The sequence below is a fragment of the Xiphophorus maculatus genome, chromosome 16, assembly GCF_002775205.1.
Source record: "Xiphophorus maculatus strain JP 163 A chromosome 16, X_maculatus-5.0-male, whole genome shotgun sequence".
NCBI classification, from domain to species: domain Eukaryota; kingdom Metazoa; phylum Chordata; class Actinopteri; order Cyprinodontiformes; family Poeciliidae; genus Xiphophorus; species Xiphophorus maculatus.
In genome coordinates, this window is record NC_036458.1 from 1,700,016 (window position 1) to 1,726,037 (window position 26,022).

The window sequence follows — 26,022 nt, forward strand, 5'->3', positions numbered from 1 at the left end:
ATGTATTATGGTATAATAGTCTATAAAGCTGGTGGATAAAAATATTAATTTTACTCATAAGAACATTCTTGAATTTTCTGTTCTCAAATTAATCCCTACAGTATTTTCTTATTCAGTAAATTTGAATATTATTGAAAAGTGAATTAACTTCAGCAGCACATTAAACACATTATATGGATTAATTCTGATTTTTCAAGCTTTGCACTGCAAAAACACACAATTTTGCCAAGTATTTTTTGTCTATTTTAATACACTTGAAATAAGACAAATTAACTTTCAAATCATTTTTAGCAAGATATAGAAGCTTGTTTTAAGTTAATAATTTCTTAATATTGATGAAAAAGTGCTAGTTCCATTGGCAGATTATTTCACTTATAACAAAACATTTTTCTCATGTTATAAGTGAAGTAATCTGCCAGAGGAACTACTGTAGTAGTTTTTAATAAATATTAAGGAATTTTTTTACTGTCTGCCTAAGTTCTCAAATTTACTAAATGTGTTGATGTTTTACTCCTGTGACATCAGCAAGTCAAAGGTCAAGCAGTTAGAGGAAACATCAACCCCAACCACTGCTCTAGAAACCGACGCCAACCCCAACATCAGCTCCTCCACCTCTGAATCTCCAGTAAAGGCCGCCGCCTCCACCAACCCTGCCAACATGGCCGACCTCTCTACGGACGACAGCAAGTTCCTCTTCCTGGAAAACGACTTCCGTAACAGCGGCGTGGCCCAGGCCGACTGGGCGGCCAAGAAGATGGTGTGGGTCCCATCAGAGAGGGAGGGATTCGAACCTGCAAGCATCAAGGAGGAGAAGGGAGAACAGGTGCAGATTATTTACACTATTATTGACCTCCTAGGCATTCCTCAGGGATCACTCCCTGTCTTTTTAGTTTGTCTACATCCTTACTCTTGACCAGGTTCTGAAGAACCGTGATGATTATGCAGAAAACATAAACTAGTAAAGCTGCCTTGCTATTCTAATAGTCTGACCAGAATTGATCAATTATAAATGTAAAGGTTTTGGGAGATATTCTGCATGGAAAAACCTCTTTTTGTTATAATTAAGGTGGTTTCATTAAATAAAACCAACCATGTTTTTAGATTAACATTTGCCAAACATTCAGTTGGTTGAATCTAGAGTAAAATAATAAAATCAATCCTCCTTTTCTAAGCCCATCTGAATTATTGATAGATTATCTTCTGTTCTTGATTCTTTCTCAATTGTTTAGATTTACGTATAAAATTTACCAGATAAATTGTGATGCACATGCAGCACTGCATAAACACACGTTTCAGTTAAAATGCCTTAGTTCACTTTAAATAAGACAAAACTAGCTTGCAAGTAGCTTTTCATCACAATATAGGAGATTATTTAATAAAAATTATTCCTTAATATTGATTAGAAAGAACTAGTTCTATTGGCAGATTATTTCACTTATAACAAAAACATTTTTTCCATGTTATAAGTGAAACAATATGCCAATATTGGTACTTTTTCATCAATATAAAGGATTTATTTACTTAAACTGAGCACAAATATGTTGCTGAAAAGTTATTAGTAAGTTAGCTTTGTCTTATTTGAACAGTACTAGGATATCGGCACTGAAACTAGACCAGCAACACTTTGTAATATTTTTTCTACTGTTTGATTAAACTCTGCCACCTGCTGATGAAACCAGGATAAAGTTTTATCTTGTTTCTCGTGGACCAGAGACGTGAACAGAGTGTCTGTCTGTGAGTTTGGTCTGTTTTCTCCGGGTCCTCCAGGTTCTGGTGGAGCTCTCCAACGGACAGAAGGTGACAGTGAACAAAGATGACATCCAGAAGATGAACCCGCCCAAGTTCAGCAAGGTGGAGGACATGGCTGCGCTCACGTTCCTCAACGAAGCGTCGGTCCTGCACAACCTGAGAGAGAGATACTTCTCCAGCCTGATCTACGTGAGAAACGCCGCCATCTTATAGCTTGTTTCGGTGTTTCATATTCAACCTATAGTTCCTACACACTGTATCAGGTGATACTGTAAAATATTGATCTACATTTTCTTTTTCAAATCTGTACTAATAGCATGCTAACGCTAATTTGGCTTAACGGTTGAGCAGTTAACGTCCTACGGCTAGTTTTCACGTTAGCATGCTAATGTTAGCCTGCATACCATTTTCCTCAGAAAACTGGATCTCAGATGTTTAAATTGCTAAATGTTGTGACCAGGCTAGCTACTACTAGCATTACCAGCCGATTGCAAAGTACTTCTCTACATTGTTTGGATTCAAACACCACAGCTTTTTTGAAGAATTTATTTACTTATTCTTGATCAACGTTTTGGATGACAACTTTCCACTTCTATTTTATTGACAGTATATTTAAGTACAAATTTTGATTAGTCTACCCATTTTTGTGTTTCTGCTAAAACCTCAGTCGGTCATGGAAGATGGCCGCTTGTACTGTGCAGGGTTCAGATTCTGGTTCTGGTTCTGCTGGAAGTTTCTTCCTGTTAAAGGGGAGTTTTTCCTCTACTGTCCCCACATGCATGCTTGGTATAAGGGATTGCTGTAAAGTCAACATCAACGCAAGTGACTGTTTCCTGTTGCTATGTCCAGCAGCATGCAGTCTGCTGGGTTTCATTAGACTGAAAAACCTCATTTTAATAACAAACTGAGCTGAATGCGATGCTAGTGCCTCAAGTCGACATTTGTTGTGAATAAACACTGCATAAATAACAGAATTAAATTTAATGGCAGCCATATTGGATCACTAGGTTTGGGTTGGTGCAGAATCTGTTTTCTCTTAAATGCAACATCCGCTGTTTTTTTTTGGTAATATTTCCATCTTGAAAATGACGTCATTACAGCTTTGTTAGCATGCTAAAGGTGAAGTTAGCGATTGTTTACTTAAAAGCTCTTCTAGGCATTGCAAATTAGTCACTGCTATAAAAACATGTTTATTGTTTATACTTGTCTTTTCCTATCAAATGAATAAATTAAAAGGTTAGCAATGCTAAAGTAACATCAGTTCTCACTTTAACATTCACAGTTTTTGGGTTAATCTTTTACTTCCAGAGTGGAACAGACCAAAACTTTATTAAAACTATAAATGTTAAAGTCACTAGAAACGTTATAGCCATAAAAAGCAGCGAAGTTCAGTTCAGTTTTAATCCAGATTTAAGTCTCAAGGATTGGCTGCTATGTTTTCTTTCTGGACTGAGGATTTTCTGGCAGATTCAACAGCTAATGCTTTGTTTTTTCTTTTCAGTTTATAAAAATCCTGTAAAAAATACAGTCAGACATCTGTAGGTCCTTGTTGGAGAACTAAGAAGGTGAACAGAAACAGGAGTGATAATCCTGTGTTTATCCATCCTGTGTCAGTGATTAAAATACTTTCCAGGTCATATTTAGACAAGCAGGAGAATATTTTAATATAATGCAGGTAAAAAAGTGACTTTATCCTTGTTGTAAAGTAACTGTGGCTACTTTCCTCCCCAGACGTACTCAGGTCTGTTCTGTGTGGTGGTGAATCCCTACAAAATGCTGCCAATATACTCAGAAAAGATCATCGAGATGTACAAGGGCAAGAAACGCCACGAGGTGCCGCCGCACATCTACTCCATCACGGACAACGCCTACAGGAACATGCTGCAGGGTAAGCCCTGACTCCAGAAACATTTCTGTTTTAAAAAATCTCCTTTTGTCCTAATTATTGGAAAGTTTCTGTTCCATAATATTTTCTTGAAAGTATTTATATTTATATACAATATTCTTACCAATGCTTACCAATTTTGACCCATTCTTTTGACCAAGCACTTGAATTTTAGTTTCACCAGAACTCAAAACTTGATGTTTATGTCTCTGTTGGAGTGATGGCTTCTTCATTGCTGCGTGGCATTTCAGGACATGTTGCTGCAGGAGTCATTCTCACAGTGTGTTTTGCTTTTTAATAAAAAAATTACATTTTTTGTAAAAGCCACCAGAAAAGACCAAGTTTTGACGTGAAGTTGGTAAACTGGCATCGGTATAAAAAGGTTAAATTTCAGAGTTTAACAAGAAAAGTAAAAATGCAATGTAGTTGAAGCTAAAACACAAAGTTTTACAAAGTATTTTTTTGACCAGTTTCTAGTGCAAATATCTTAATGAACTTGATAAAAGACAAAACTAACTAAAAGTCACTTTTCAGCAAGATATAGGACCTTGCTTTAAGGCAATAATTATTTTACTTATAACAAGACATTTAGTTTTTTTGATATTATAAATGGATCTAGTACTTTTTCATCAATATTAAGGAATTATTGATTCTAAACAAGCTTCTATGTTTTCTATGCACTAGAAACTGCACAGAAACACTTGGTAAGGTTTTTGATCATTTTGCCTGTAGGGGCCTCCATACACCTGTGAATATGTAAAATCCTGATCTTCAGTGTTTGAGTTTGTTTATGAACACTGGAGTTATTCGTGACAGAACATCTTCTAGCAGACGAGCTGAGCGTCCAGATGAGCGAGGAGACTGAAGCCTCGGAGCGTGCCGACCTCAAACTACCTCCCAACTTTCCATTCAGCCCCAGAACGGCCATACATGGAGCAGTCGGCCCAGATCGCAGCGACAGAACCACCTGCTAAATTTAGATCAGAACTAAAAGAGGTCCGCCTCAGATTTTAGCTAAACTTCACTGATTCCCTCTCTGTCTCTCCACAGATCGTGAGGATCAGTCGATTCTCTGCACGTGAGTCAAAACACGCCACAAACCGTCACTTTCAGGAGGAAAGGAAGAGCGTACCCTTTAATTTAAATGTTTTTTAATCCTGCGAGTCATGAAACTATATATAGGGCTGTCCTAATAAGCAATAAATCAATCAGTCGCATGATTTATCGTTTCTCTCTTTCTACCAAAAACTGGATGGTAAAAGTCTTCAGTCTGGTGTTTTGTTTCAACTAGACCTTTTTTGAAGGACAATTTTGTTCCCAGAGACTTCATAATTCATTTTATTTGTTGTTTCTGTTGTTTTGTTTATTTATTTTTGATATTTAAAATGTCGTCCAGTTCCAGTGTTAAATATGTCGACTAGAATTTAAAGTTTATTGATCTTAGAGAATGTTTTATGTCGTTATCATTACATAACTTTATAATGGTTTAAAAACAACATTATCGTTTATCGCACTAACTTCTGCCAGAATTTATCATCCAACAAAATGTGTTCAGAAAAGAGAAACAAACATGTGCGAACTTGGAAAAGAAAGGGTTTTTTTTGCAAAAAAGAAATGAGGATGAACAAATAATCGGAGTTGTGCTGCTTCTTAAAAAGTGAAATATTTTTCCAAATAGTGGCGAGTCCGGAGCCGGCAAAACAGAAAACACCAAGAAGGTGATTCAGTACCTGGCTGTCGTCGCCTCGTCACATAAAGGCAAGAAAGACGTCAACCCTGTGAGTAGAAATTACAGAAGAAACGCTCAGAGAGAAAATTCATTTTAAAAAGCACAGATTCCTGCAGATTCTTTGAGTTTTATTTTGTTTTATTTGTAAAATTGTTTTTTGGTTTTAGATTTCCTGTTCATTTATTTTCAGTTTTTCTTCAGTTTAATAATTTTTTCTCAGTTAAAATGTTTTTTTAAATTTTTAATTTTTCAGTTCCAATTTTTTCAGTTTTAAAATTATTTCTCAATTTCATATTTTTTGTTTTAAAGTGGTTTGAATAAAATGGGAGGCTTTTTTCCAGTTCTGAAATTATTTTTTAGTTTTAAATTTTATTTGCTCAAACCTTGTGGCCCTAATTTAGCTCCATAGATCCTGGCTTGGAGCTGGCCTGTTTTTCCCAGCATGTTTAGCATACGGGTCCAAAAACAGGCGTGTTAGATTCACTGTCATCTATAAATTGCTCTTCGTTAAATTCTCACTCTACCACGATGCGTTTCATGTCCCAACGTTTTCTGACTGAAATCCACCTTCAGATTTTCTCCTTTGTTCTGTGAAAACATGAATCCGTAGTAAAGCATATATTTTACTGTATGTGACAGGAATCAGTTGCTGCAGCTGTGGCCAAGGTGAGAACAGACTGATGCTGTTTTCTTCCTCCTGCTGGGGCTTTTGGTTTCCTTCTGCATCTTTCTGAATGAGAAATTATGACAAAAACAAACGAGTTAGAGTTCATATTAGCTCATAAATCCTCCATAATGATAATTGAAAGTTACACTCACAGGTTTTCTGATTGAAAACTGATTGCTGCTTGATCCCCGGCCTTTTCTGCTCGTCTGCTTCATAAGCTTAAAAAAATAGTCCTTCATTTTTAATGACTTGTTTTTATGATTCTTCCAGCAGCAGCAGTCAGGATCTCTTGCTTATGTGAGTAAAAATCCAGTTTCATTCATTTCTGCGGTTCGTTTAAGGAACAGTAGTTCGTTAAATAATGTCCTACCTGTTTCTGGCCTGCAGGGGGAGCTAGAGAAGCAGCTGCTGCAGGCTAATCCCATCCTGGAGGCTTTTGGAAACGCCAAGACCATCAAGAATGACAACTCCTCCCGATTTGTACGTTTTGCTCAACATTCAATCTTAGTTTTTATTATTTCGTTAATTTTTACCCATTTAACAAACACTCACAGTCCACCTAGCTTTAAAAAACACATGGAAATCAAAAAACTAATTGTTCTTTACTGTTGTGTGCATTAATAACATTTTAGATCTATTTGTGATTTAGGAGCGTAATAAAAGAAAAACAGACTTGAGTTGCTTTGACAGAAACAAAAATCCTCTTCTGCACCATTTAATGTAAAACTATCCAAACATTTCTATAGATTGTAGTTATTTATTCACCGATTGAATAATTTTGAATTAAATAAAAATAACTGTTGATCTGTGCAGAGCATTATAAGCAAGCTAAGTCTTAAAAAACCAAAACCAGCTCTCACTGTCTCAAACGCTGAGGTAAACAGCACCACTAGGCGCCCCCTGGTGGTCCGCCAGTTTTAGAAAGAGCTTTAAAATGATAGCTACACAAAGCACCACAAACATTTGGCACCAATATATTCAGATATGAATAAGGTGACCAACTTCACTCAGGTGAAAAACCAAAACTAAATTCCACTTGTTGTCCTGATAAATAAACCCCAGCACTCCCAGAGATGGACTCTGTTTTTGCTTCAACTTGAGAGAAATTCAAGGAACCAGAGTGAAGAGTCACATGGCTGCTGTCCTTCCACAGGGGAAATTCATCAAACTAAACTTTGACGTGACCGGCTTCCTCGTTGGGGCGAACATTGACACCTGTATCCTTATCCAGCAAAGTTTTTCCGCCTTCCTTTTCCTAAATCAGCCTCTGTAAAGGTTTCCTGCTTAACTCCAGCCGATCTGAACAGACCTGCTGGAGAAGTCGCGCTGCATTCGTCAGGCCAACACAGAGAGAGCCTTCCACATCTTCTACTACATGGTGGCCGGAGCGAAAGACAAGATGAGGGGTGAGAGTTTAGAGAAAATAGCAACCTTTGGGACTTGAAGGAAACTTTCTACTGTTCTTAAGATCAGTGCCACAGTGTTTGTCTGGATGATAACTGTGTGAGTTTGTGTTGCTGCAGAGGAGCTGCTGCTGGAGGGCTTCAACAGCTACCGTTTCCTGGTAGCAGGCCACGTGGAGGTTCCCGGTCAGCAGGATGACGAGCTTTTTGACGAAACTCTGGAAGCAATGGCGATTATGGGCTTCACAGAGGAGGAGAGATTAGGTACTAACAGATGTTGATGGATGGATGGATGGATGGATGGATGGATGGATGGATGGATGGATGGATTGATTGATTGATTGATTAGTGGTTGGATGGATGGATGGATGATGATGGATGGATGGATTGATTGATTAGTGGTTGGATGGATGGATGGATGGACGGATGGATGGATGGATGGATGGATGATGGATGGATGGATGGATGGATGGATGATGATGGATGGATGGATGGATGGATGGATGGATGGATGGATTGATTGATTAGTGGTTGGATGGATGGATGGATGATGATGGATGGATTGATTAGTGGTTGGATGGATGGATGGATGGATGGATGGATGGATGATGATGGATGGATTGATTAGTGGTTGGATGTATGGATGGATGGATGGATGATGATGGATGGATGGATGGATGGATGATGATGGATGGATGGATGGATGGATGATGGATGGATGGATGGATGATGGATGGATTGATTGATTAGTGGTTGGATGGATGGATGGATGATGATGGATGGATTGATTAGTGGTTGGATGTATGGATGGATGGATGGATGGATGGATGATGGATGGATGGATGGATGGATGATGATGGATGGATGGATGGATGGATGAATGGATGGATGGATGGATGGATTGATTGATTAGTGGTTGGATGGATGGATGATGATGGATGGATTGATTAGTGGTTGGATGTATGGATGGATGGATGGATGATGATGGATGGATGGATGATGGATGGATGGATGGATGGATGGATGAATGGATGGATGGATGGATGGATTGATTGATTAGTGGTTGGATGGATGGATGGATGATGATGGATGGATTGATTAGTGGTTGGATGTATGGATGGATGGATGGATGATGATGGATGGATGGATGGATGGATGGATGGATGGATGATGATGGATGGATGGATGGATGATGGATGGATGGATGGATGATGGATGGATTGATTGATTAGTGGTTGGATGGATGGATGGATGATGATGGATGGATTGATTAGTGGTTGGATGTATGAATGGATGGATGGATGATGATGGATGGATGATGATGGATGGATGGATGGATTAGTGGTTGGATGGATGGATTGATTAGTGGTTGGATGGATGGATGATGATGGATGGATGGATGGATGGATGGATGGTTGATGATGGATGGATGATGATGGATGGATGGATGGATGGATTAGTGGTTGGATGGATGGATTGATTAGTGATTGGATGGATGGATGATGATGGATGGATGGATGGATGGATGATGATGGATGGATGGATGGATGGATGATGATGGATGGATGGATGGATGGATGTTGTAAGCTGTAAATTGTTGGCCATCTTGTTTCACAGGGATGCTGAAGGTGGTCTCCACCGTCCTCCAGCTGGGAAACATCAAGTTTGAGAAGGAGAGGAACAGCGAGCAGGCCACCATGCCCGACAACACCGGTAACCATGGTAACACTGCGTCACGGCTCCGCGAGGAAGCGCCGCAGCTTCTCTGACCCTTTCTCCCGTTTCAGCGGCTCAGAAGGTGTGCCACCTGCAGGGCATCAACGTGACCGACTTCACCCGCGCCATCCTGACGCCCAGAATCAAGGTGGGGCGGGAGGTGGTGCAGAAGGCCCAGACCAAGCAGCAGGTACTCACTGTTCACCCATCGCTTAAAGGGAACCAAGTTGTTATACTTCTGTTCGGGTCTCAACTGCTTCTGAAAACAGAGTTTTTGGCAATGTGTTCATGTTTTTTGGTGTCTGGAAAATGAGCCGTTTCAAAAACCTTCCGATTGTTAAGTCACACTGTGGCGTTACCTAGCAACCCAGGCTGAGTTCCAGCATATTTGGCCAGCTTTTTTTTACTGCTGTATGCGCTGTACAATGGCTGCTGGAAAAGGCAAGTGTTTTATTGTTGACTTACCATCCTGAGACCACTTGCTGCATTCTTGTTGCTTGTGCAGGAGGTTCCATTTCTGCTTTTCAAAGATGCACAGTTGTATAATTGCGCATCTGTTCACAGCCTTTTTCACATGTGAGTGAAAGCGTTGAGTTGAGGTAAGAGGCGTGGCCAGCAGCATCTTATTCAAATTTAAAGTGACAAGACGCTGTAAAACAGCTCAAAATAGGCAGAACTGACTAGATTAAAATCTCATTTTCTAAGATTTATTTTCTGAAAGAAATTTATTCAACATGTTTTATTTAGAACATTTACCTACCCTAACCTGTTCAAGGTAGAACAATAGGTCATTTCTTCTAAATTTTCTTAAAATTATGCACCATCTTCAGGTTGATTTTGCAGTGGAGGCACTGGCCAAGGCCATGTACGACCGCTTGTTCCGCTGGATCCTCGCCAGAGTCAACAAGACGCTGGACAAGAGCAAGAGACAGTCGTCCTCCTTCCTGGGAATCCTGGACATCGCTGGCTTTGAGATCTTCGAGGTGGATCCTCCCTTCCTTTGGTCGGTTGGTTTCACTGAGTTTCCGTCTGTTTTCTGACCTGCAAAGTCTTTCCTCCTGTAGGACAACTCGTTCGAGCAACTCTGCATCAACTACACCAACGAGCGTCTGCAGCAGCTCTTCAACCACACCATGTTCATCCTGGAGCAGGAGGAGTACAAGAGGGAGGGCATCGAGTGGAACTTCATCGACTTCGGCCTGGACCTGCAGCCCTGCATCGAGCTCATCGAGAGGCCGGTGAGCGCTCCTGCAAGCATGGCGGTCAAAATGACTCCTGGGGTCAAAATGACCCCTGCGGTTAAAATGACCTCTGGGGCCAAAAGACCCCCGCGGTATTCTGCAGGTTTTCACCTTCCTTGTGATTTTCCAGAACAATCCCCCTGGCATCCTGGCGCTGCTGGATGAGGAGTGCTGGTTCCCGAAAGCCACCGATCAGTCGTTCGTGGACAAACTGCTGAACACCCACACTGGTCACGTGAAGTTCTCCAAACCCAAACAACACAAGGATAAGCTGATGTTCTCGGTGCTTCACTACGCTGGAAAGGTAACTAAAACTGGAAGTTTTCTTTAGATTTAGTTACTCTATAATTTAAAGTGTCAAAATGACGGATAACCTTCAGATTCTTCTGTCACCATTTAAAAAAGTCGGTCAAAGATGGAAAGTATTCTATTTATGCAACCTCTGAGTGGAAGTAGGAAATACTGCCACCTGCAGGTGGGAGTTAGAATCACATAAACTCAAAGTTTCTGACCCTTTTAGCACAAAAATCTTTGGGGATCTGCTGATATTTCATTGATTTCAGCAATATTTTATTCTCATAGTTACGACTTAATTCTAGTAATATTATCTCTTTATTTTTGAATAATTACAACTTTATTTTCAAAATGAAAACATTTCTTTTCCTAGCCTGGCACTAACACTCTGTCATACTGACATTGGTGAGAAAGCAGCAGAAGTTTAAGGAAAACTCTCAGAAGGTTTGGTCAACTATTCATAAAGACAACTTTGAAAGATCACAAGGAATTATACCTGCACACCACAAATTATTAATAAACAAGAGCTCAAAACCACTTTTGAGAACAACTTTCTGGGAGGTTTTCTGTTTTCTTTCTCCCTCCAGGTGGATTACAACGCAGCCAACTGGCTGACCAAGAACATGGATCCTCTGAATGACAACGTGACGGCTCTGCTCAACAACTCCTCCAGCGCCTTCATCCAGGACCTCTGGAAAGACGGTCAGTCCTCCAATCGCACACATTCAGACACCTCTAGATGCTCTCTGTTGCCACGGTAACACCGTTCTGCATCATCACCCTGCAGTGGACCGTGTGGTGGGCCTGGACACCATCACCAAGATGTCAGAGAGTTCTGTTCCCAGCTCCACCAAGTCCAAGAAGGGGATGTTTCGCACGGTGGGTCAGCTGTACAAGGAGTCTCTGGGGAAGCTGATGACCACGCTGCACAACACGCAGCCCAACTTCGTCCGCTGCATCATTCCCAACCACGAGAAGAGGGTGAGCGCCGCTTTTCTCTGCCGCTGGCTGCAAACGGCCGGCGCGGCCCTTCTGTGATCTCACTGGCTGCTGCTGTGGCTCTGCAGGCCGGGAAGATGGACGCCCAACTGGTTCTGGAGCAGCTCAGGTGTAACGGCGTGCTGGAGGGCATTCGGATCTGCAGGCAGGGATTTCCAAACCGCATCGTTTTCCAGGAGTTCAGACAGAGGTGAGGGAGCATTTCTAGTAGAACATTTGAGCTGATACATTATTCCAGTAATTATTGCAATAAATGATAATATTGTTATTTTAAGAACATTTTCAACTAATATAATAATGGCTTATTAATGCAAGTATATCCACTCAAAGATAAAAAAGAAATTAACGCTGGAACTGAAAACATTTTAAAATTGCTAAATAAACAAAACGATTAAAATGTTTTCTCTGCTTGATGCCGATGAGCTGATCTTTATTAAACAACCAAAATCTTCTCCACGACTACAGGATTTGTCTTTCCTCATTTCAGAAATGAGAAGCTCCTCATGGCGTCAGCTGAGGTTTAAGAACCTCAGTCCTATTTGCAGGGTTAAATTCAGGTGGTGACTGTTGTTTTTGGCCAGGCAGTTTGTGGTAGTAAATGTCCTCACCTGTGTGCAGGTATGAGATTCTGGCTGCCAACGCCATCCCGAAGGGCTTCATGGATGGAAAGCAGGCCTGCTGTCTGATGGTGAGCTTTTATTTTGAAATCTGTTATTGAAACGAGTGTAAAGAACAAGATCTTAGCTATCCTCTAGATATGAGCAACAATCAATTTTATCGATTAATCAGGTTTTTGATTTTTGAAAATTGAAGTTAAATTAAAATCTGATCTTTTATTTCACCCTCCGTTCCTCAGGTGAAGCACCTGGATCTGGACCCGAACCTGTACCGCATCGGTCAGAGTAAAATGTTCTTCAGGACGGGAGTTCTGGCTCAGCTGGAGGAAGAGCGAGACCTCAAGCTGACCGTCGTCATCATCGCCTTCCAGGCGCAAGCACGAGGCTTTCTGGGGCGAAAGTGAGGGAATTTCATTTCAGGGAATCTGGGCCTGAAGTCGTTTATGAACCAGTGGGTGATGATTTGTTGTTTTCAGAGCGTTTAGTAAACGTCAGCAGCAGCTGACGGCCATGAAGGTCATCCAGAGGAACTGCGCTTGCTACCTCAAACTGAAGAACTGGCAGTGGTGGAGGCTGTTCACCAAGGTCCGAACTGGATGTTGGGCTTGATCGAAATCCTACATGCATCCTGACCTTTGACCTTAATCAGATCAATGTGTGAACCAGGTGAAGCCATTGCTGCAGGTGACCAGACAGGAAGAGGAAATGGGCCAAAAGGAGGAGGAGCTAAAGGCGGTACGCGAAGTGGCAGCTAAGACTGAAGCTGAGCTGAAGGAAATCTCCCAGAAACACATTCAGGTGAGTCAGACGCAGCATTTACCCATTTTATCTGGAGAAGCAATTAGGAAAGAAACAAATAATTGGGATTAATTGATTATTAACATAATCATCGCGTAATGTAGTAATCAATTAATCATTAATTAGAGTATACAGACTATAGAAATGATCATTTCCTGAATAAACAACACACTCAGAGCAGTAATCAAACCAATACAGTACAAAAATATAAACATTTTGCATTTAAGATGAAATTCTTTGTTGTCTGTAAATCTGTCTACCCAGATCTCTGTTGCTAATTTTAGCTTCACCTGGTTCAAATTCTACAAAAAAACACCTTTTGCATCCAGTTATTAATCCAAAAAACAATTAACAGATTAGCAGACGATATGTTTTTAGCTTCAGATGTATCCTTTGCTACAAATGATCAAGTGTTCATTAAAGGATGCTGTTGTTGCATTTTACGCAATAAAATGTTTATTTTTGTTTTTTAAAAAGGAATTTAATTATTTGCACCTTTTAATGGATTTCTAATATTGTACAAAAAGGCTCAAGTGGTGAATGAAAAGTTTGTAGAATGTGCCAATTTTTTTGTTCGATTAGACGTCAGGGTAATCGATTAATCATCAGAATAAGCGATTAATCGTCAAAATAAGCGATTTCTAAAATAATTGTTGCCACAGGCCTACCTTAGTCTTTTTAAAATCCATGTCCAAGAATCATCGACTTAAAAAAGTTCTGTATCTTGCAGAAAAGTTACTTGCAAGTTAGTTTTGATTAAATGAAAACTCTGAAGAACATGGTCATTTTTCTCTGATTACTCAACTAATCGTCAAAATAACCGATTACTAAGATAATGGTTAGTTGCAGCCCTGGAAGCAGTGACGTGGTTAAAGATGGAGGCTTGTGGTTGCAGCTGGCTGAGGAGCGAGCCCAGCTGGAGCTGAAGCTGCAGGCCGAGACGGAGCTGTACGCCGAGGCGGAGGAGATGCGCGGACGTCTGGAGGCCAAGAAGCAGGAGCTGGAGGAGGTGCTGCACGAGATGGAGGCGCGTCTGGAGGAGGAGGAGGAACGCAGCGTCGCCCTGCAGCAGGAGAAGAAGGACATGGAGCAGCAGCTGCAGGTTCTCCTAACTTTATTCAGCTCAGGAAAACAATGAAAAAAGGTTTCAAACTGGTTGCTATGGCGACTCCTGACAGTTATTGAACAATATTAACAATGGAAACAAATGTTTTAATGCAAGAATCATACGAAATAGATTCAACTCAATTCATTTGTAGTCAGTTCAGTTTAGCTCTGTTCATTTCCTTTGAATGTAGTTCAGTTCAGTTGAGTTCAGTTCAGTTCAGTTGTTTTTATTCAGTTTATCTCAGTTTAACTTAGTTTAGTTTAAATGGGTTCAGTTCTATTAAACTGAATCCTTTGTCTCAGTTCAGATCAGGTCAAATCAATTTATCAGTTCGTTTCATTCAAATCAGTTCAGTTTCATTTAATTCTGTTTAATACAGTGAAGTTAAATGTTCAGTTAATTTATTCATATGTTGATATTTATGTGTATTTTACACTTAAGCTGTTTGAAAATGACAAAAATAAAGTAGATATGTGTCCTTTTTTCTACTTTAAAAAAGACGCTGATGGTATTATGAGGTTAAAACTGTGATTTCTGATCGATCTGGTGTTATTGGACTAACTGGTGTAATTTTGTGTCTTCCAGCTGATGGAGGCGCACATCGCAGAGCAGGAAGACGCTCAGCAGAAGCTCCAGCTGGAGAAAACGGCGGCGGAGGGAAAAGTGAAGAAGATGGAGGAGGACATCATGCTAATGGAGGATCAGAACAACAAGCTGCAGAAGGTAACAGAAGGACACATTTTAAAGAAATCTGCAGTTTCAGGATGTTTTCCTTCTGACTTCCTGTCATCGTTTTCAGGAGCGAAAGCTTCTGGAGGAGCGCTTGGCTGATATGAGCTCCAACCTGGCAGAGGAGGAGGAGAAGTCAAAGAATCTGACCAAACTCAAGGCCAAACATGAGTCCATGATCTCCGACCTGGAAGGTGAGGCAGCACTGATTATTGATTATTATTATTCGTTATCATTATTTTTGTCATGATTTTCAGCTTGCAGCTCCTCAGAGTGTTGGAAGAATCCTTAAACGCTCACATCAAAATGTGCAGCCTGATTTTCAGTAGTTTTCTAAAACGTTTGGTGGTGAAACCTGAAACTTTCCCATGTAGCAGTTTGATCTTTATTTACATAATTTAGCCTGAAGAAACACAAATGCCCAGTGGTGATTCTTTCTGCTTTTTGTCTCCAGTTCGTATGAAAAAGGAGGAGAAGGCTCGTCAGGATGTGGAGAAGGCAAAGAAGAAGGTGGATGCAGAGCTGGCCGACCTGCAGGAGCAATACGCCGACCTGCAGGCGCAGCTGGCCGAGCTACGAGCTCAGTTAGCGGCTAAAGAGGAGGAGCTCCAGGCTACACAGACCCGGTGAGCCCAAAACCAGTATCAGTATCAACCAGTATGAAGTGGTCATACTGCACCGTAGGTCCACACTAATGAATCATTTCTCTGTTCACAGTTTGGAGGAGGAGAGCACCCAGCGCGCAACGCTGGTTAAGAAGGTTCGTGAGTTGGAAGCGTTGCTGTCGGAGCTGCAGGAGGATCTGGAGGCGGAGAGGGCGGCGCGGGGGAAGGCGGAGGCCGCGCGACGGGACCTCGGAGAGGAGCTGAATGCACTGCGCTCCGAGCTGGAGGACAGCTTGGATACCACCGCTGCTCAACAGGAGCTACGGTCTGTGAAAAGCCACACATCCCATAATAACCCACAGGCTACACTCACCAACAGAGTCTTTATTTACTGAGTTTGTTTGTATCCAATAAAAATGTAACAACTAATTTTCTGAGATAACTTAAGTAAACCGTAGCATCATCTGCGTAGAGGGTAATTTGTGTGCCGATTTTTTCCATTCTTGTTGCTGTTTTCTTCCTCATGGTGACATTTTGTGTTTCATATTGTTAGAGCAAAACGAGAGCAGGAAGTAGCAACGCTGAAGAAAGCTATGGAAGACGAGGGGCGGAGCCACGAGGCCCAGGTCCAGGAACTTCGTCAGAAACACAGTCAGGCTGTGGAGGAGCTGACCGAGCAGCTGGAGCAAGCCAAAAGGGTCGGAGCACGTCACAAAATAAACTTCAACTTTTTATCCCATGAAGTTTCACTCATTTGGCTCCGTCTCTTTCCTTCCAGGTGAGGGCCAGTCTGGAAAAAGCCAAACAAGCCCTGGAGAAAGAGTCGGCAGACTTGAGCACCGAGTTGAGATCCCTCGCCAGCTCAAAGCAAGATGTGGAGCACAAGAAGAAGAAGGTGGAGGCTCAACTGAACGATTTAAACTCCCGGTTCAACGAAAGCGAGCGGCAGAGGAATGAGCTCGGGGAGCGAGTATCGAAGCTGAATGTGAGTCAAAACATCTGCATTTACAAAATGCTTCTGTCTGTCTGATGTAACTATGGAAATATCTCCAGGTTAAGCTTAGTAGAGAAGCACATTTCAGCAACAACAGGTGGTTAATGTACTGTGGTGCTAAACTGCTCAGCGATTTATAAATTAACAACAATATTTTAAAGTCTACTCTTAGTGGAAGGACTGTAGAACTGGGTGCTGTTCTCTATCTTCCTGGTTTTAGTCAGAACACCAGCAGCAGCGTTCTGGATCTGATTGATTTTCTTTGGCAGACCTGTTGCAGTAATCAATGCCACCAAAGACAAATGCAAGGATGAGTTTCTCTAGATCTTTTGGGACATTAGTCATTAAATCCTGGAAATGTTCTTCAGGTGATAGAAGATTGACTTTGTAACTGTCTTTATGTGACTCTGAATGTTAAGGTCAGAGTTCAGCTGTGTGTTGACTCTAGATCGGTCCTGTTTAGGTCCAAAGATAAAAACGTCAGTTTCTGTTCAGCTGGAGGACGTTATGGCACAGCGACATGTAGAGCTGTGTATCATCTGTGTAGCTATGGTAGCTAATCTGACTACTTCTTATAACCTGTGCCAGTGGGATCATGTACATATTAATTATGAGGGGTCCTAGGAATGAACCTGGCTCATTTGCAAATATATAAAATACATTTACACGCTCATGATGCTCTCGTTTATACAGCAGGGCATACTTTAAGGTTTATTATTATTTTTACTTTGAGCTTTTTGTGCTATAAAAAAAGTTCTGCTCTGTTAGATGGAGCTGGAAAGTGTGGCCGGCCTGCTGAACGAAGCTGAGGGGAAGAACATCAAGCTGAGTAAAGACGTCTCCAGCCTGTCCTCTCAGCTCCAGGACGCCCAGGTGAAACACTCACCTGACGATGTAAACACGGCTGGTCCTAAACCACTGACTCCTCACCTTCCTTCCCTCCAGGAGCTCCTGTCTGAAGAAACCCGTCAGAAGCTGAATGTGTCTGGACGGCTGCGTCAGATGGAGGAGGACAGGAACGGCCTGATGGAGCAGCTGGAGGAGGAGACGGAGGCCAAACGCGCCGTAGAAAGACAGATGTCCAGCCTCAACATGCAGGTCAGTAACACAAACTAACATTCCTGTCCAGAAGAAAGGAGAGCAGTAGAAAGGTAAATATCTGACACTAACAATCAGGTTTTGTTTGTTATGAATCTGGATATCTGGGAAAAGGGAAACATTTTTAGTCATTTTGGGTTTTTATCCCCACAAAACTCTGTTTAATATCAATAAAAGCGACTTTTAATAAAAACTCAGACCAAAGTGGAGATTTCAGAAAACTGTAATCATGTTTGTGTGTAAATTTGGTAAAACAGACTTGCTGTCTGCGACAAATAATTCACCAATATATTAAAAACTTGCTTAACATGATTCCCAATTTATGTCTGTTGCTTTAATAACTTTTTATTCTATTATGCTCAATTTATATATCTATTCACACAAATGAACAACCTGGCGCCAAGTTGAAAATGTACCAATTATTTCACTTATAAGATGGGAAAAAAATGTTATGTGTGACATAATCGGCCGGTGGAAATCAATACTGAGTAATTATTTACTTAAAATAAGCTCTTGTTACTTACAGAGTTACTTTAAGTTAATTTTGTCTTATTTCAAGTTTACTAAGATATTTTCTCTGGAATCGAGACAAAAATACTTGGTGAGATTTTGTGTTTTTGCAGTGAAAGACGATTAACAAACTGTTGGTCTAATGGGAGATAAAAATGTATGCAACCAGGTTTTTTTCATCTTTTTATGTATTTTCTTTAGTTTTTCAGTTGAGTTTTGTATCTATGTGTCACATTAAAGGTAGAAAAATGGAAAAAAAAATTCATTACTGAATTTTTATGTTTTTTTCAACAGTGGACGTCTGAGATCCACTGGATTCCAGGAAACTACATTAAACAGAGTTCACATTTTTATGCTTTCGCACAAGATCTGATGTTTTCTGGCTAAATATTTATGGCTAAATATTTATGCCACATTCTGAAATGCAGTGCTCCTTTACGACAAAAGCATATTTTTATTCCCAACCTGCTTTTCGTAACTCTCTCCTGACTGTTTTCCAGCTTTCTGACCACAGGAAGAAGCTGGAGGAGATGTCGGCGACGGTGGAGCTGCTGGAGGAGGGGAAGAAGCGGCTGCAGCGCGACCTGGAGGCCGTCCACGGCGAGTACGAGGAGAAGGCGGCGGCCTACGACAAGCTGGAGAAGAGCCGCGGCCGGCTGCAGCAGGAGCTGGAGGACGTCCTGATGGACCTGGACGCCCAGCGGCAGCTCGTCTCCAACCTGGAGAAGAAGCAGAAGAAGTTTGATCAGGTCAGGGGTCAAACTCTACAATCCTACCAGACCTTTAGTCCAGCTACAGAAGCCTCGGCCATAGACATTACATGATATTTTAAAAGAAACAAGACAAAAAGAAAACTGAATGCATGCAAGAAAAAGTCATATTACTATGGGAATAAAGTAATAAATTTGTAACTTTATAATGCCAGAATAAAGTAGTAGAAGCAATGAAAGAATAACGTAATAATAAAACTTTATTCTATGTGTTTATTCTCATAAAACTCGACTGTATTCTCATTATTTTGACTTGTATGATAATAATGTACAAGCATAAAGTCAAAATAATATAGAATTACAAGGAGTAATGTATTATTAATTTATTCTTCTTTTATTTCAACTGCTACAAAAATAATGTTATAATATCACGAGAATAAAGTCATAGTATTATGACTTTATTCTCGTGATATTATAATTTTATTCTAATATTATTTTGACTCGTACAACAATAAAGTTATAACATTACGTCATATTATGACTTTATCCTCTTGATTTTATTTTTAAGTGTTTCTCGTAGTGTGGTCCTAACACTGCATCAGGTTTTTATTTTTATCAGTGCATTCTGCCGCCGCCGGCCCTTTAAGGATCTTCCTGACCTTGAATTGACCTGAAATGAAGTGATTTTGATTTTCTCCTTGAACGTCCCGACCTCCTGCAGTGAAACCAGAAAACTGTTGTTGTCGTGGGTTTCTGCTGTCCTGCAGATGCTGGCCGAGGAGCGGTCGGTGTCGGCCCGCTTTGCGGAGGAGCGCGACCGGGCGGAGGCGGAGGCGAGGGAGAAGGAGACCCGGGTGCTGGCCCTGAGCCGGGCGCTGGAGGAGAAGCAGGCCGTCCTGGAGGAGGCCGAGAAGGCCGCCAAGGCCCTGCGGGCCGACATGGAGGACCTCATCAGCTCCAAGGACGACGCGGGGAAGAGCGTAAGACGGAAACCCGCAAGAAACGTCGACCCGGGTGAAGCGGGTGGAGCTGACCTCTGACCCTCCGCCAGGTTCACGAGCTGGAGAAGGCCAAGCGCGGGCTGGAGGCCTTCGTGGAGGAGATGAGGACGCAGATGGAGGAGCTGGAAGATGAGCTGCAGGTGGCGGAGGACGCCAAGCTGCGTCTGGAGGTCAACAGCCAGGCGCTGCGGGCGCAGCATGAGCGCGAGCTGCAGGCCCGAGACGAAATGGGCGAGGAGAAGAGGAAGCAGCTCCTCCGTCAGGTCGGAGCATCCAGCATGACTTCAAGGCCCTTAAACTTCTTATTTTATTCATCTGCATTTTAACTTGGAGCCAACATTTTATAGACGATTAATCAAATTAATCGTGATTAATCTAAACTAATTTTAGTTATCAATTAAACTGGAATATACAGATTTTAAAAATGTCCATTTGCTGAGAAAAGGGCAGTAATTAAGACATAACTGCAAAAATATATACTTTTTGTATTTAATACAAAAAGTATTTGTCTTTAACTTATTTGTCTTTAATTTTGTTCAACCAAGGATTCTTCACATGACATTTTAACTTTCATCTTTTTAAATTCTGTTTTAAAAAAATCTCAATTTAAGCACCTTTTGCTATGCATTTATTAATCAAAAACATAACTACAGATTAGTAGATAGTATTTTTCTTTTGCTAGAAAATATTAGTTACAATAAATAAATTATATTTTAGGTTATAACTAATATTTTCTAGATGATTGATCAAATTAATTATGATTAATCGATTGTTGAAATAATCGGCGTTTTATTTGAAGGTGATTTATTATTATTTTATTACATTACTTTTTATTTATATATAGGTATATATAACATTTTAAATGCTATGTTTAATGTCATGTTTCCCCGATAAAAAACGTATTATCTTTTATTTTATTTTTTTCTGAACATTTGTAGTTTTCTCTTCTGATCTTTTGTTTTGTGGAAAATATTTCTTCCTCATCTTCAGTTCAAACTGGCTGATGGATATAATGTTGGGATAAAGAAGAACATAAATTTGGTTGGGTGTGATTTTACCTGTTCAGGTGCGGGAGCTGGAGGCGGAGCTTGAGGAGGAGAGGAAGCAGCGAGGTCAGGCGTCCGGCGCCAGGAAGAAGCTTGAAGGTGAGCTGAAGGACATGGAGGAGCATCTGGACGCCACCAGCAGGGGGCGCGACGAGGCGCAGAAGCAGCTCCGCAAAGTCCAGGTCTGCAGCCGCCGCTCGCTTCTCCACCAGAACACAGATTCACTCGTTCATCTGGTGATGATGACGATGGCCGCTCTGCTCTCAGGGGCAGATGAAGGACCTCCAGAGGGAGCTGGACGACTCCAGAGCCGCCCAGAAGGAGGCGCTGTCCTCGGCCAGGGAGTCAGAGCGCAGAGCCAAGATGGCAGAGGCGGAAATCCTCCAGCTGCACGAGGTCCAGAAATTCACCAGAAGCAGCTTCCTGTTTAAACTGGTTTCTGTTTAAACTGGTTTCTGTGGACGAGTTTCTGACGTTTTCTCCTGGTCCGTCCAGCTGCTGGCCGCGGCAGAGAGAGGCAGGAAGCAGGTGGAGACGGAGAGGGACGAGCTGTCCGAGGAGCTGGCCAGCAACTCCTCTGGGAGGTCAGTTTATGCCCCTATGGAGCTCAATTGGAGCCAAAAACTTTGTTAGAAAAATAAACGAATAAATTCTGAAAAAAAGATCAAAACTAGTTTTCAGAGAGAAGGCTTTTTGAAACTTCAATATTTTCAGAAGCTGAAAAATAAGATTAAAATGGGGAAAAAAAGACTTTAATCTGAAAAGAAAATTTTAAACTGAAAGCCAATTATGAAAACTGAATACTAAAATATACAAAACTACTTTTCAAATTCAAGGTTTTTTTTCTGTTTCAATATTTTTATGAGCTTTTTTTTAACAAACTGGCCCTAATTTTGCTCCATATTCATTCATATTGTTTCTCCCACATTTTCTTCAAATAAAAATTAAAATAAATTTAGATTACCATGATGGTTCGTGATAAACTAAATGATGTCATGGTGGAGCCTGTTTGCCCAGGGCCCCAACCAGGCCAGGACCGCCCTTGGTCATTCTCACCACCTGTACGTGTCACTTCCTGTCCCTCTCAGGTCGATGCAGTCGGACGAAAAGCGCCGCCTGGAGACGAAGCTGTGTCAGCTGGAGGAGGAGCTGGAGGAGGAGCAGGCCAACATGGAGAACCTGACCGAGCGTCTGAGGAAGAGCCAGCAGCTGGTAGCACCGCCGCCGCTCCCTCCACTGTCAGGTGACGCAGGCGCCGCCTGACCCGCCGGTTCGCTTTTCCAGGTGGAGCAGCTGGGGGCGGAGCTGGCGGCGGAGAGGGCGTCGTCTCAGAGCAGAGAGGGAAGCCGGCAGCAGCTGGAGAGGCAGAACCGGGAGCTGAAGGCCAAACTGCAGGAGGCGGAGAGCCAGAGCCGCTCCAGGCTGAAGGCCGCTAGCGCCGCCCTGGAGGCCAAGCTGAGGGAGGCCGAGGAGCAGCTGGAGGCCGAGAGCAGGTAGCGCTGGGGTCAAAAGGTCACATACACGAAGGAACAAGATGGAGGCAAAGTTAGCTGCAGGCTGGATATTTGTGGTTGATCTTCTCTCACTCAGTGTTTCACTCAGTAACTATCTGAACCAAACACTGTCGAAAAACAAATACAAATTTAGATTTTTGTTTTCATTTTTAAAACTGTTTTTCTCATTTATTTTTATTTTTGGGTTTCTAATTTTTTTTTTCTGGTTTAAAATTTTTAAAAAAAAATGTTTTTCAATTTATTTTATTTTTCAGTTTTAAAATTTTTACATTTGATATTTTTCTCCTTCAATCGTTTTTCAATGTAAAAATTATTTTTCAATTTACATTTTTTGTAAAAACAAAAGTCTCAGTTTTAAATATTTTTCAGTTAAAATTATTTTTTTAGATTAAAAATATTTTTTAGTTTTAAAATATAGTTTTCAAATATTTTTTCTGTATTTAGTTTTAAAATTATTTTTTATTTCAAATGAATAAAAGACTATCAACTGTTTACCCCCAATTCTTTGGTGCTAAATAAAATACAAAAAAGAAATGAAAACTTAAAAAAGATAATTGAAAAAAAAACAATTATTATCGAGTCTTTTTTCAGTTTCTACTTTACTTTTACTCTTTTACAAACTTCATGGCCCCGATTGAGCTCCATACAGGAGCAGAGAGTCGTAGTTAAACTATAAAATATGAGCCAGGTGACGCCAACATCCAACCTGAAACTAACTTCGTAGCGCTGTGAAAACTTCCAGGGAGCGTCAGGCCGCCGCCAAGAACCTGCGGCAGAAGGAGAAGAAGCTGAAGGACCTGAGCGTCCAGATCGAGGACGAGAGGAAGCAGGCGCAGCAATACAAGGACCAGGTAACCAAGGCGACCTTCAGAGCCCCACCCAAACGCCTGTCCCAGTCCGACCCCGGTTTAACCTCGGTTTGACCCCGGTCCGTCCCGCTTACAGATGGAGAAGAGCGGCGTCCGGGTGAAGCAGCTGAAGCTCCAGCTGGAGGAGGCGGAGGAGGAGGCGCAGCGCGTGGCGGCCGCCCGCAGGAAGCTGCAGCGCGAGCTGGACGAGGCAGGCGAGGCCAACGACGCCCTCAGCAGGGAGGTGGCGGCGCTCAGGAGCAAACTGAGGTACAAGGTCACCCACAAGGTCACAGCCAACTAACACAGTCTGACATGTTGACTGATAACCAGAGGCGACCCCAAGTGGGGGCCAGAGAGGGCCGTGGCCCCCTGAAAATCACTTCCAATTAGTTCATAATAGGAGCCATGAAAATGAATAAATACACAGTGAAATAACTATAAATATTTTTATATATAAAAGATATCTTTAAAAGTACATTTTATTATTTAAATTCTTTATTTAAAAACGTAGATTTAATTATTTCATAATTATTTACATATGTCATAATTCCATGATCTATTTATTTATTGATGTATTTAATTATTTAATGTATTTATTTTGTGAATAATGTATTTTAATGATGTTTTAATTAATTTATACACATATATATTTTATGGTATATTTAATTTTGTCATCACTAACCGTCCATGATAATACATAATTCTATATTTTTGGCTGGTCTGGCTCCTGATAATAACTCTTCATGTCAGTTAGGATCACCAGTTATTTCTGTTTAAATACAAGAATATTGAGAATTTCGTTTTTTAAGTTTCTTTAAATTCAAAGTTTTAACACATTTCCTAAAAATTAAACAAAACTCAAACAAGAGAAAATAAACTAAACATAAACTTAGTCGGGTCAAATGAAATATTTTCAGTACATTTTCAGATGAATATTTGTACAGATTAATGTTTTTGTTTTGTCTCTTAAAGGGTTTGGATTTTGATCATTTCAGATAATTTGTGAATTAAATTTTCATTTTCTGCCTCTCACGTCTTGCTGCTCCTGTTTCTCTGCTTCCTTCAGACATTACTAATCTTCTTAAACCTGGAAACAAAAGAGCATTAACTTCCTCCCCTTCCCTCTGCTTCAGTTTCTACGGGGCGCTTTAACCTTTCTCTTCCTGTGCTTCATCTTCTTCTCTCTTCCTGCTGCTGTGCGGCCGACCCTCAGGCGTGGCGGAGGGGATCCGGCCTTCAGCGCTTCTCGGATCAGCGGCGGCGGGATCAGGAGCGCAGCGGGTCTGAGCGGCGGTTCGACCCGGCGGGTCAAAGAAAACTCTCTGGATCTGCAGGAAGAGGAACGTCCCTCTCCGTCTCCTCCCACATGCTCCCCGGATGAACGCGATGAGGCGTACCCCTGCTGCCCTGACGAGTGAAACGACCCCACGCCTCATTTATTATTAAAATATATTTATACACTTTTCATTTCAAGATAATGTAGATTCATGTCAGCGTTGGAGTTTAGAAAATAGAAATTATTCTAACCGGAATAAAAAATTTGTGACGCAAAATGAGAAAAAGATCATTTGAAATATGCCATAATATATTTATAGGTTGATAAAGAAAGCAAATAAAGATATTTTCTGATTATGAATTATCTAAATTTATTGGAAATAAACACATTTTAAAGTGTTATAGTGGAGCTGAGTGTGTTTTTGCAGTAATGGGGATGTAATTGTTCTGCCAGCAGAGGGTACAATTGGTAGAACTTAACCAGAATTTAATACTTAATAAACATTTGAAAAAAACTCAAACTTATAATTTTAATAAGTGGTGTCGATTAAGTTTTTTGGGTCATACAATAATCAGAGTACATGAGATGCTGATTTTTATAAAAAGTTATGGGGGAGGAAAAAATAATAATTTCATGTTTTATTCTAAATTTCCTCAATTTAATGTAAAATGGCAACTTTTTCTACTAAATCTGCTACTTTAGTTCATTTGCAAGATTTTAAAGTGAATCAAGACTAAAATAAAAAAGATGAGACGTTTCTGTCAGGCATGAGTTTTATTGCCTTTCTCAGAAACATCATAAGCAGCAGTGAAGGTAAAAAACAAAACATCACATTCATCCTGTGTTAGTAAACATACAGAAGAATAAAACACGTTTTCTTCAGTGAAGCTTAGATCCTGGAGCTGCAGATTTCTTCTTCTCTCCCGTTAAACTCAATTAAAGTTGTAAAAATAGTAACAGATTTCTGGACGGATCAAAGGTTCTGGTTCAGACTCAACGGGAAAACCTGCGATATTAAACTTTGGTTCATCCTCTGAATTAATCAAGAACCTTTTTATTCCAACTCTGTGCTCCACTTCAAAACATTTTGCCACATGAACTACAAGCCTCAGTGGGTTTTGTTGGGACATTATACAACAGAACAACACAAAGTCTGAAAAGTGTGGTGTGCATTTATACATTTAGATAAAATCCGGTCTAACCAGAAGTGGCCATCATCTGTGAATAATTCATATTTGTTCTATGAGGATTTCCCCAGCTTCATGAAAACAATCTGGAGAAATTTAAAGCAAAACTAAATGTTGACTCAGAGTTTGAATATAAAGGCGCAAAAATGTGCAAACCATAAATTACACTGCAAAAATGCTAAATCTAGGCAAGTATTTTGGCCTCGTTTCTAGGGAAAATATCTTATTGCACTGGAAATAAAACAAAACTAACTTATAATAATAGGAGCTTGTTTTAAGTCAATTCATTATTATT

General features: G+C 40.9%; 1 protein-coding gene across 1 annotated transcript; it reads left to right on the forward strand.

Annotated features, from left to right (window-relative positions):
- The first annotated feature begins 609 nt into the window (after positions 1 to 609).
- On the forward strand, positions 610 to 24,939 carry LOC102224417 (myosin-11-like). Its single transcript, XM_023349256.1, is given in 43 exon segments — positions 610 to 823; positions 1,768 to 1,938; positions 3,481 to 3,637; positions 4,685 to 4,712; positions 5,313 to 5,412; positions 6,003 to 6,029; positions 6,301 to 6,327; positions 6,418 to 6,510; positions 7,184 to 7,247; positions 7,338 to 7,436; positions 7,554 to 7,697; positions 9,051 to 9,146; positions 9,221 to 9,339; positions 9,980 to 10,132; positions 10,214 to 10,387; positions 10,521 to 10,694; positions 11,272 to 11,382; positions 11,384 to 11,665; positions 11,752 to 11,873; positions 12,302 to 12,371; positions 12,540 to 12,700; positions 12,777 to 12,885; positions 12,967 to 13,098; positions 13,994 to 14,200; positions 14,792 to 14,929; positions 15,006 to 15,129; positions 15,390 to 15,561; positions 15,653 to 15,865; positions 16,094 to 16,238; positions 16,319 to 16,525; positions 17,303 to 17,407; positions 17,480 to 17,632; positions 18,643 to 18,891; positions 19,620 to 19,832; positions 19,904 to 20,116; positions 20,920 to 21,081; positions 21,167 to 21,295; positions 21,395 to 21,483; positions 21,988 to 22,111; positions 22,184 to 22,392; positions 23,156 to 23,264; positions 23,359 to 23,531; positions 24,478 to 24,939. Coding segments are annotated over 43 exon segments (6,117 nt in total). The 5' UTR covers positions 610 to 658; the 3' UTR covers positions 24,683 to 24,939.
- Positions 24,940 to 26,022: the final 1,083 nt, after the last annotated feature.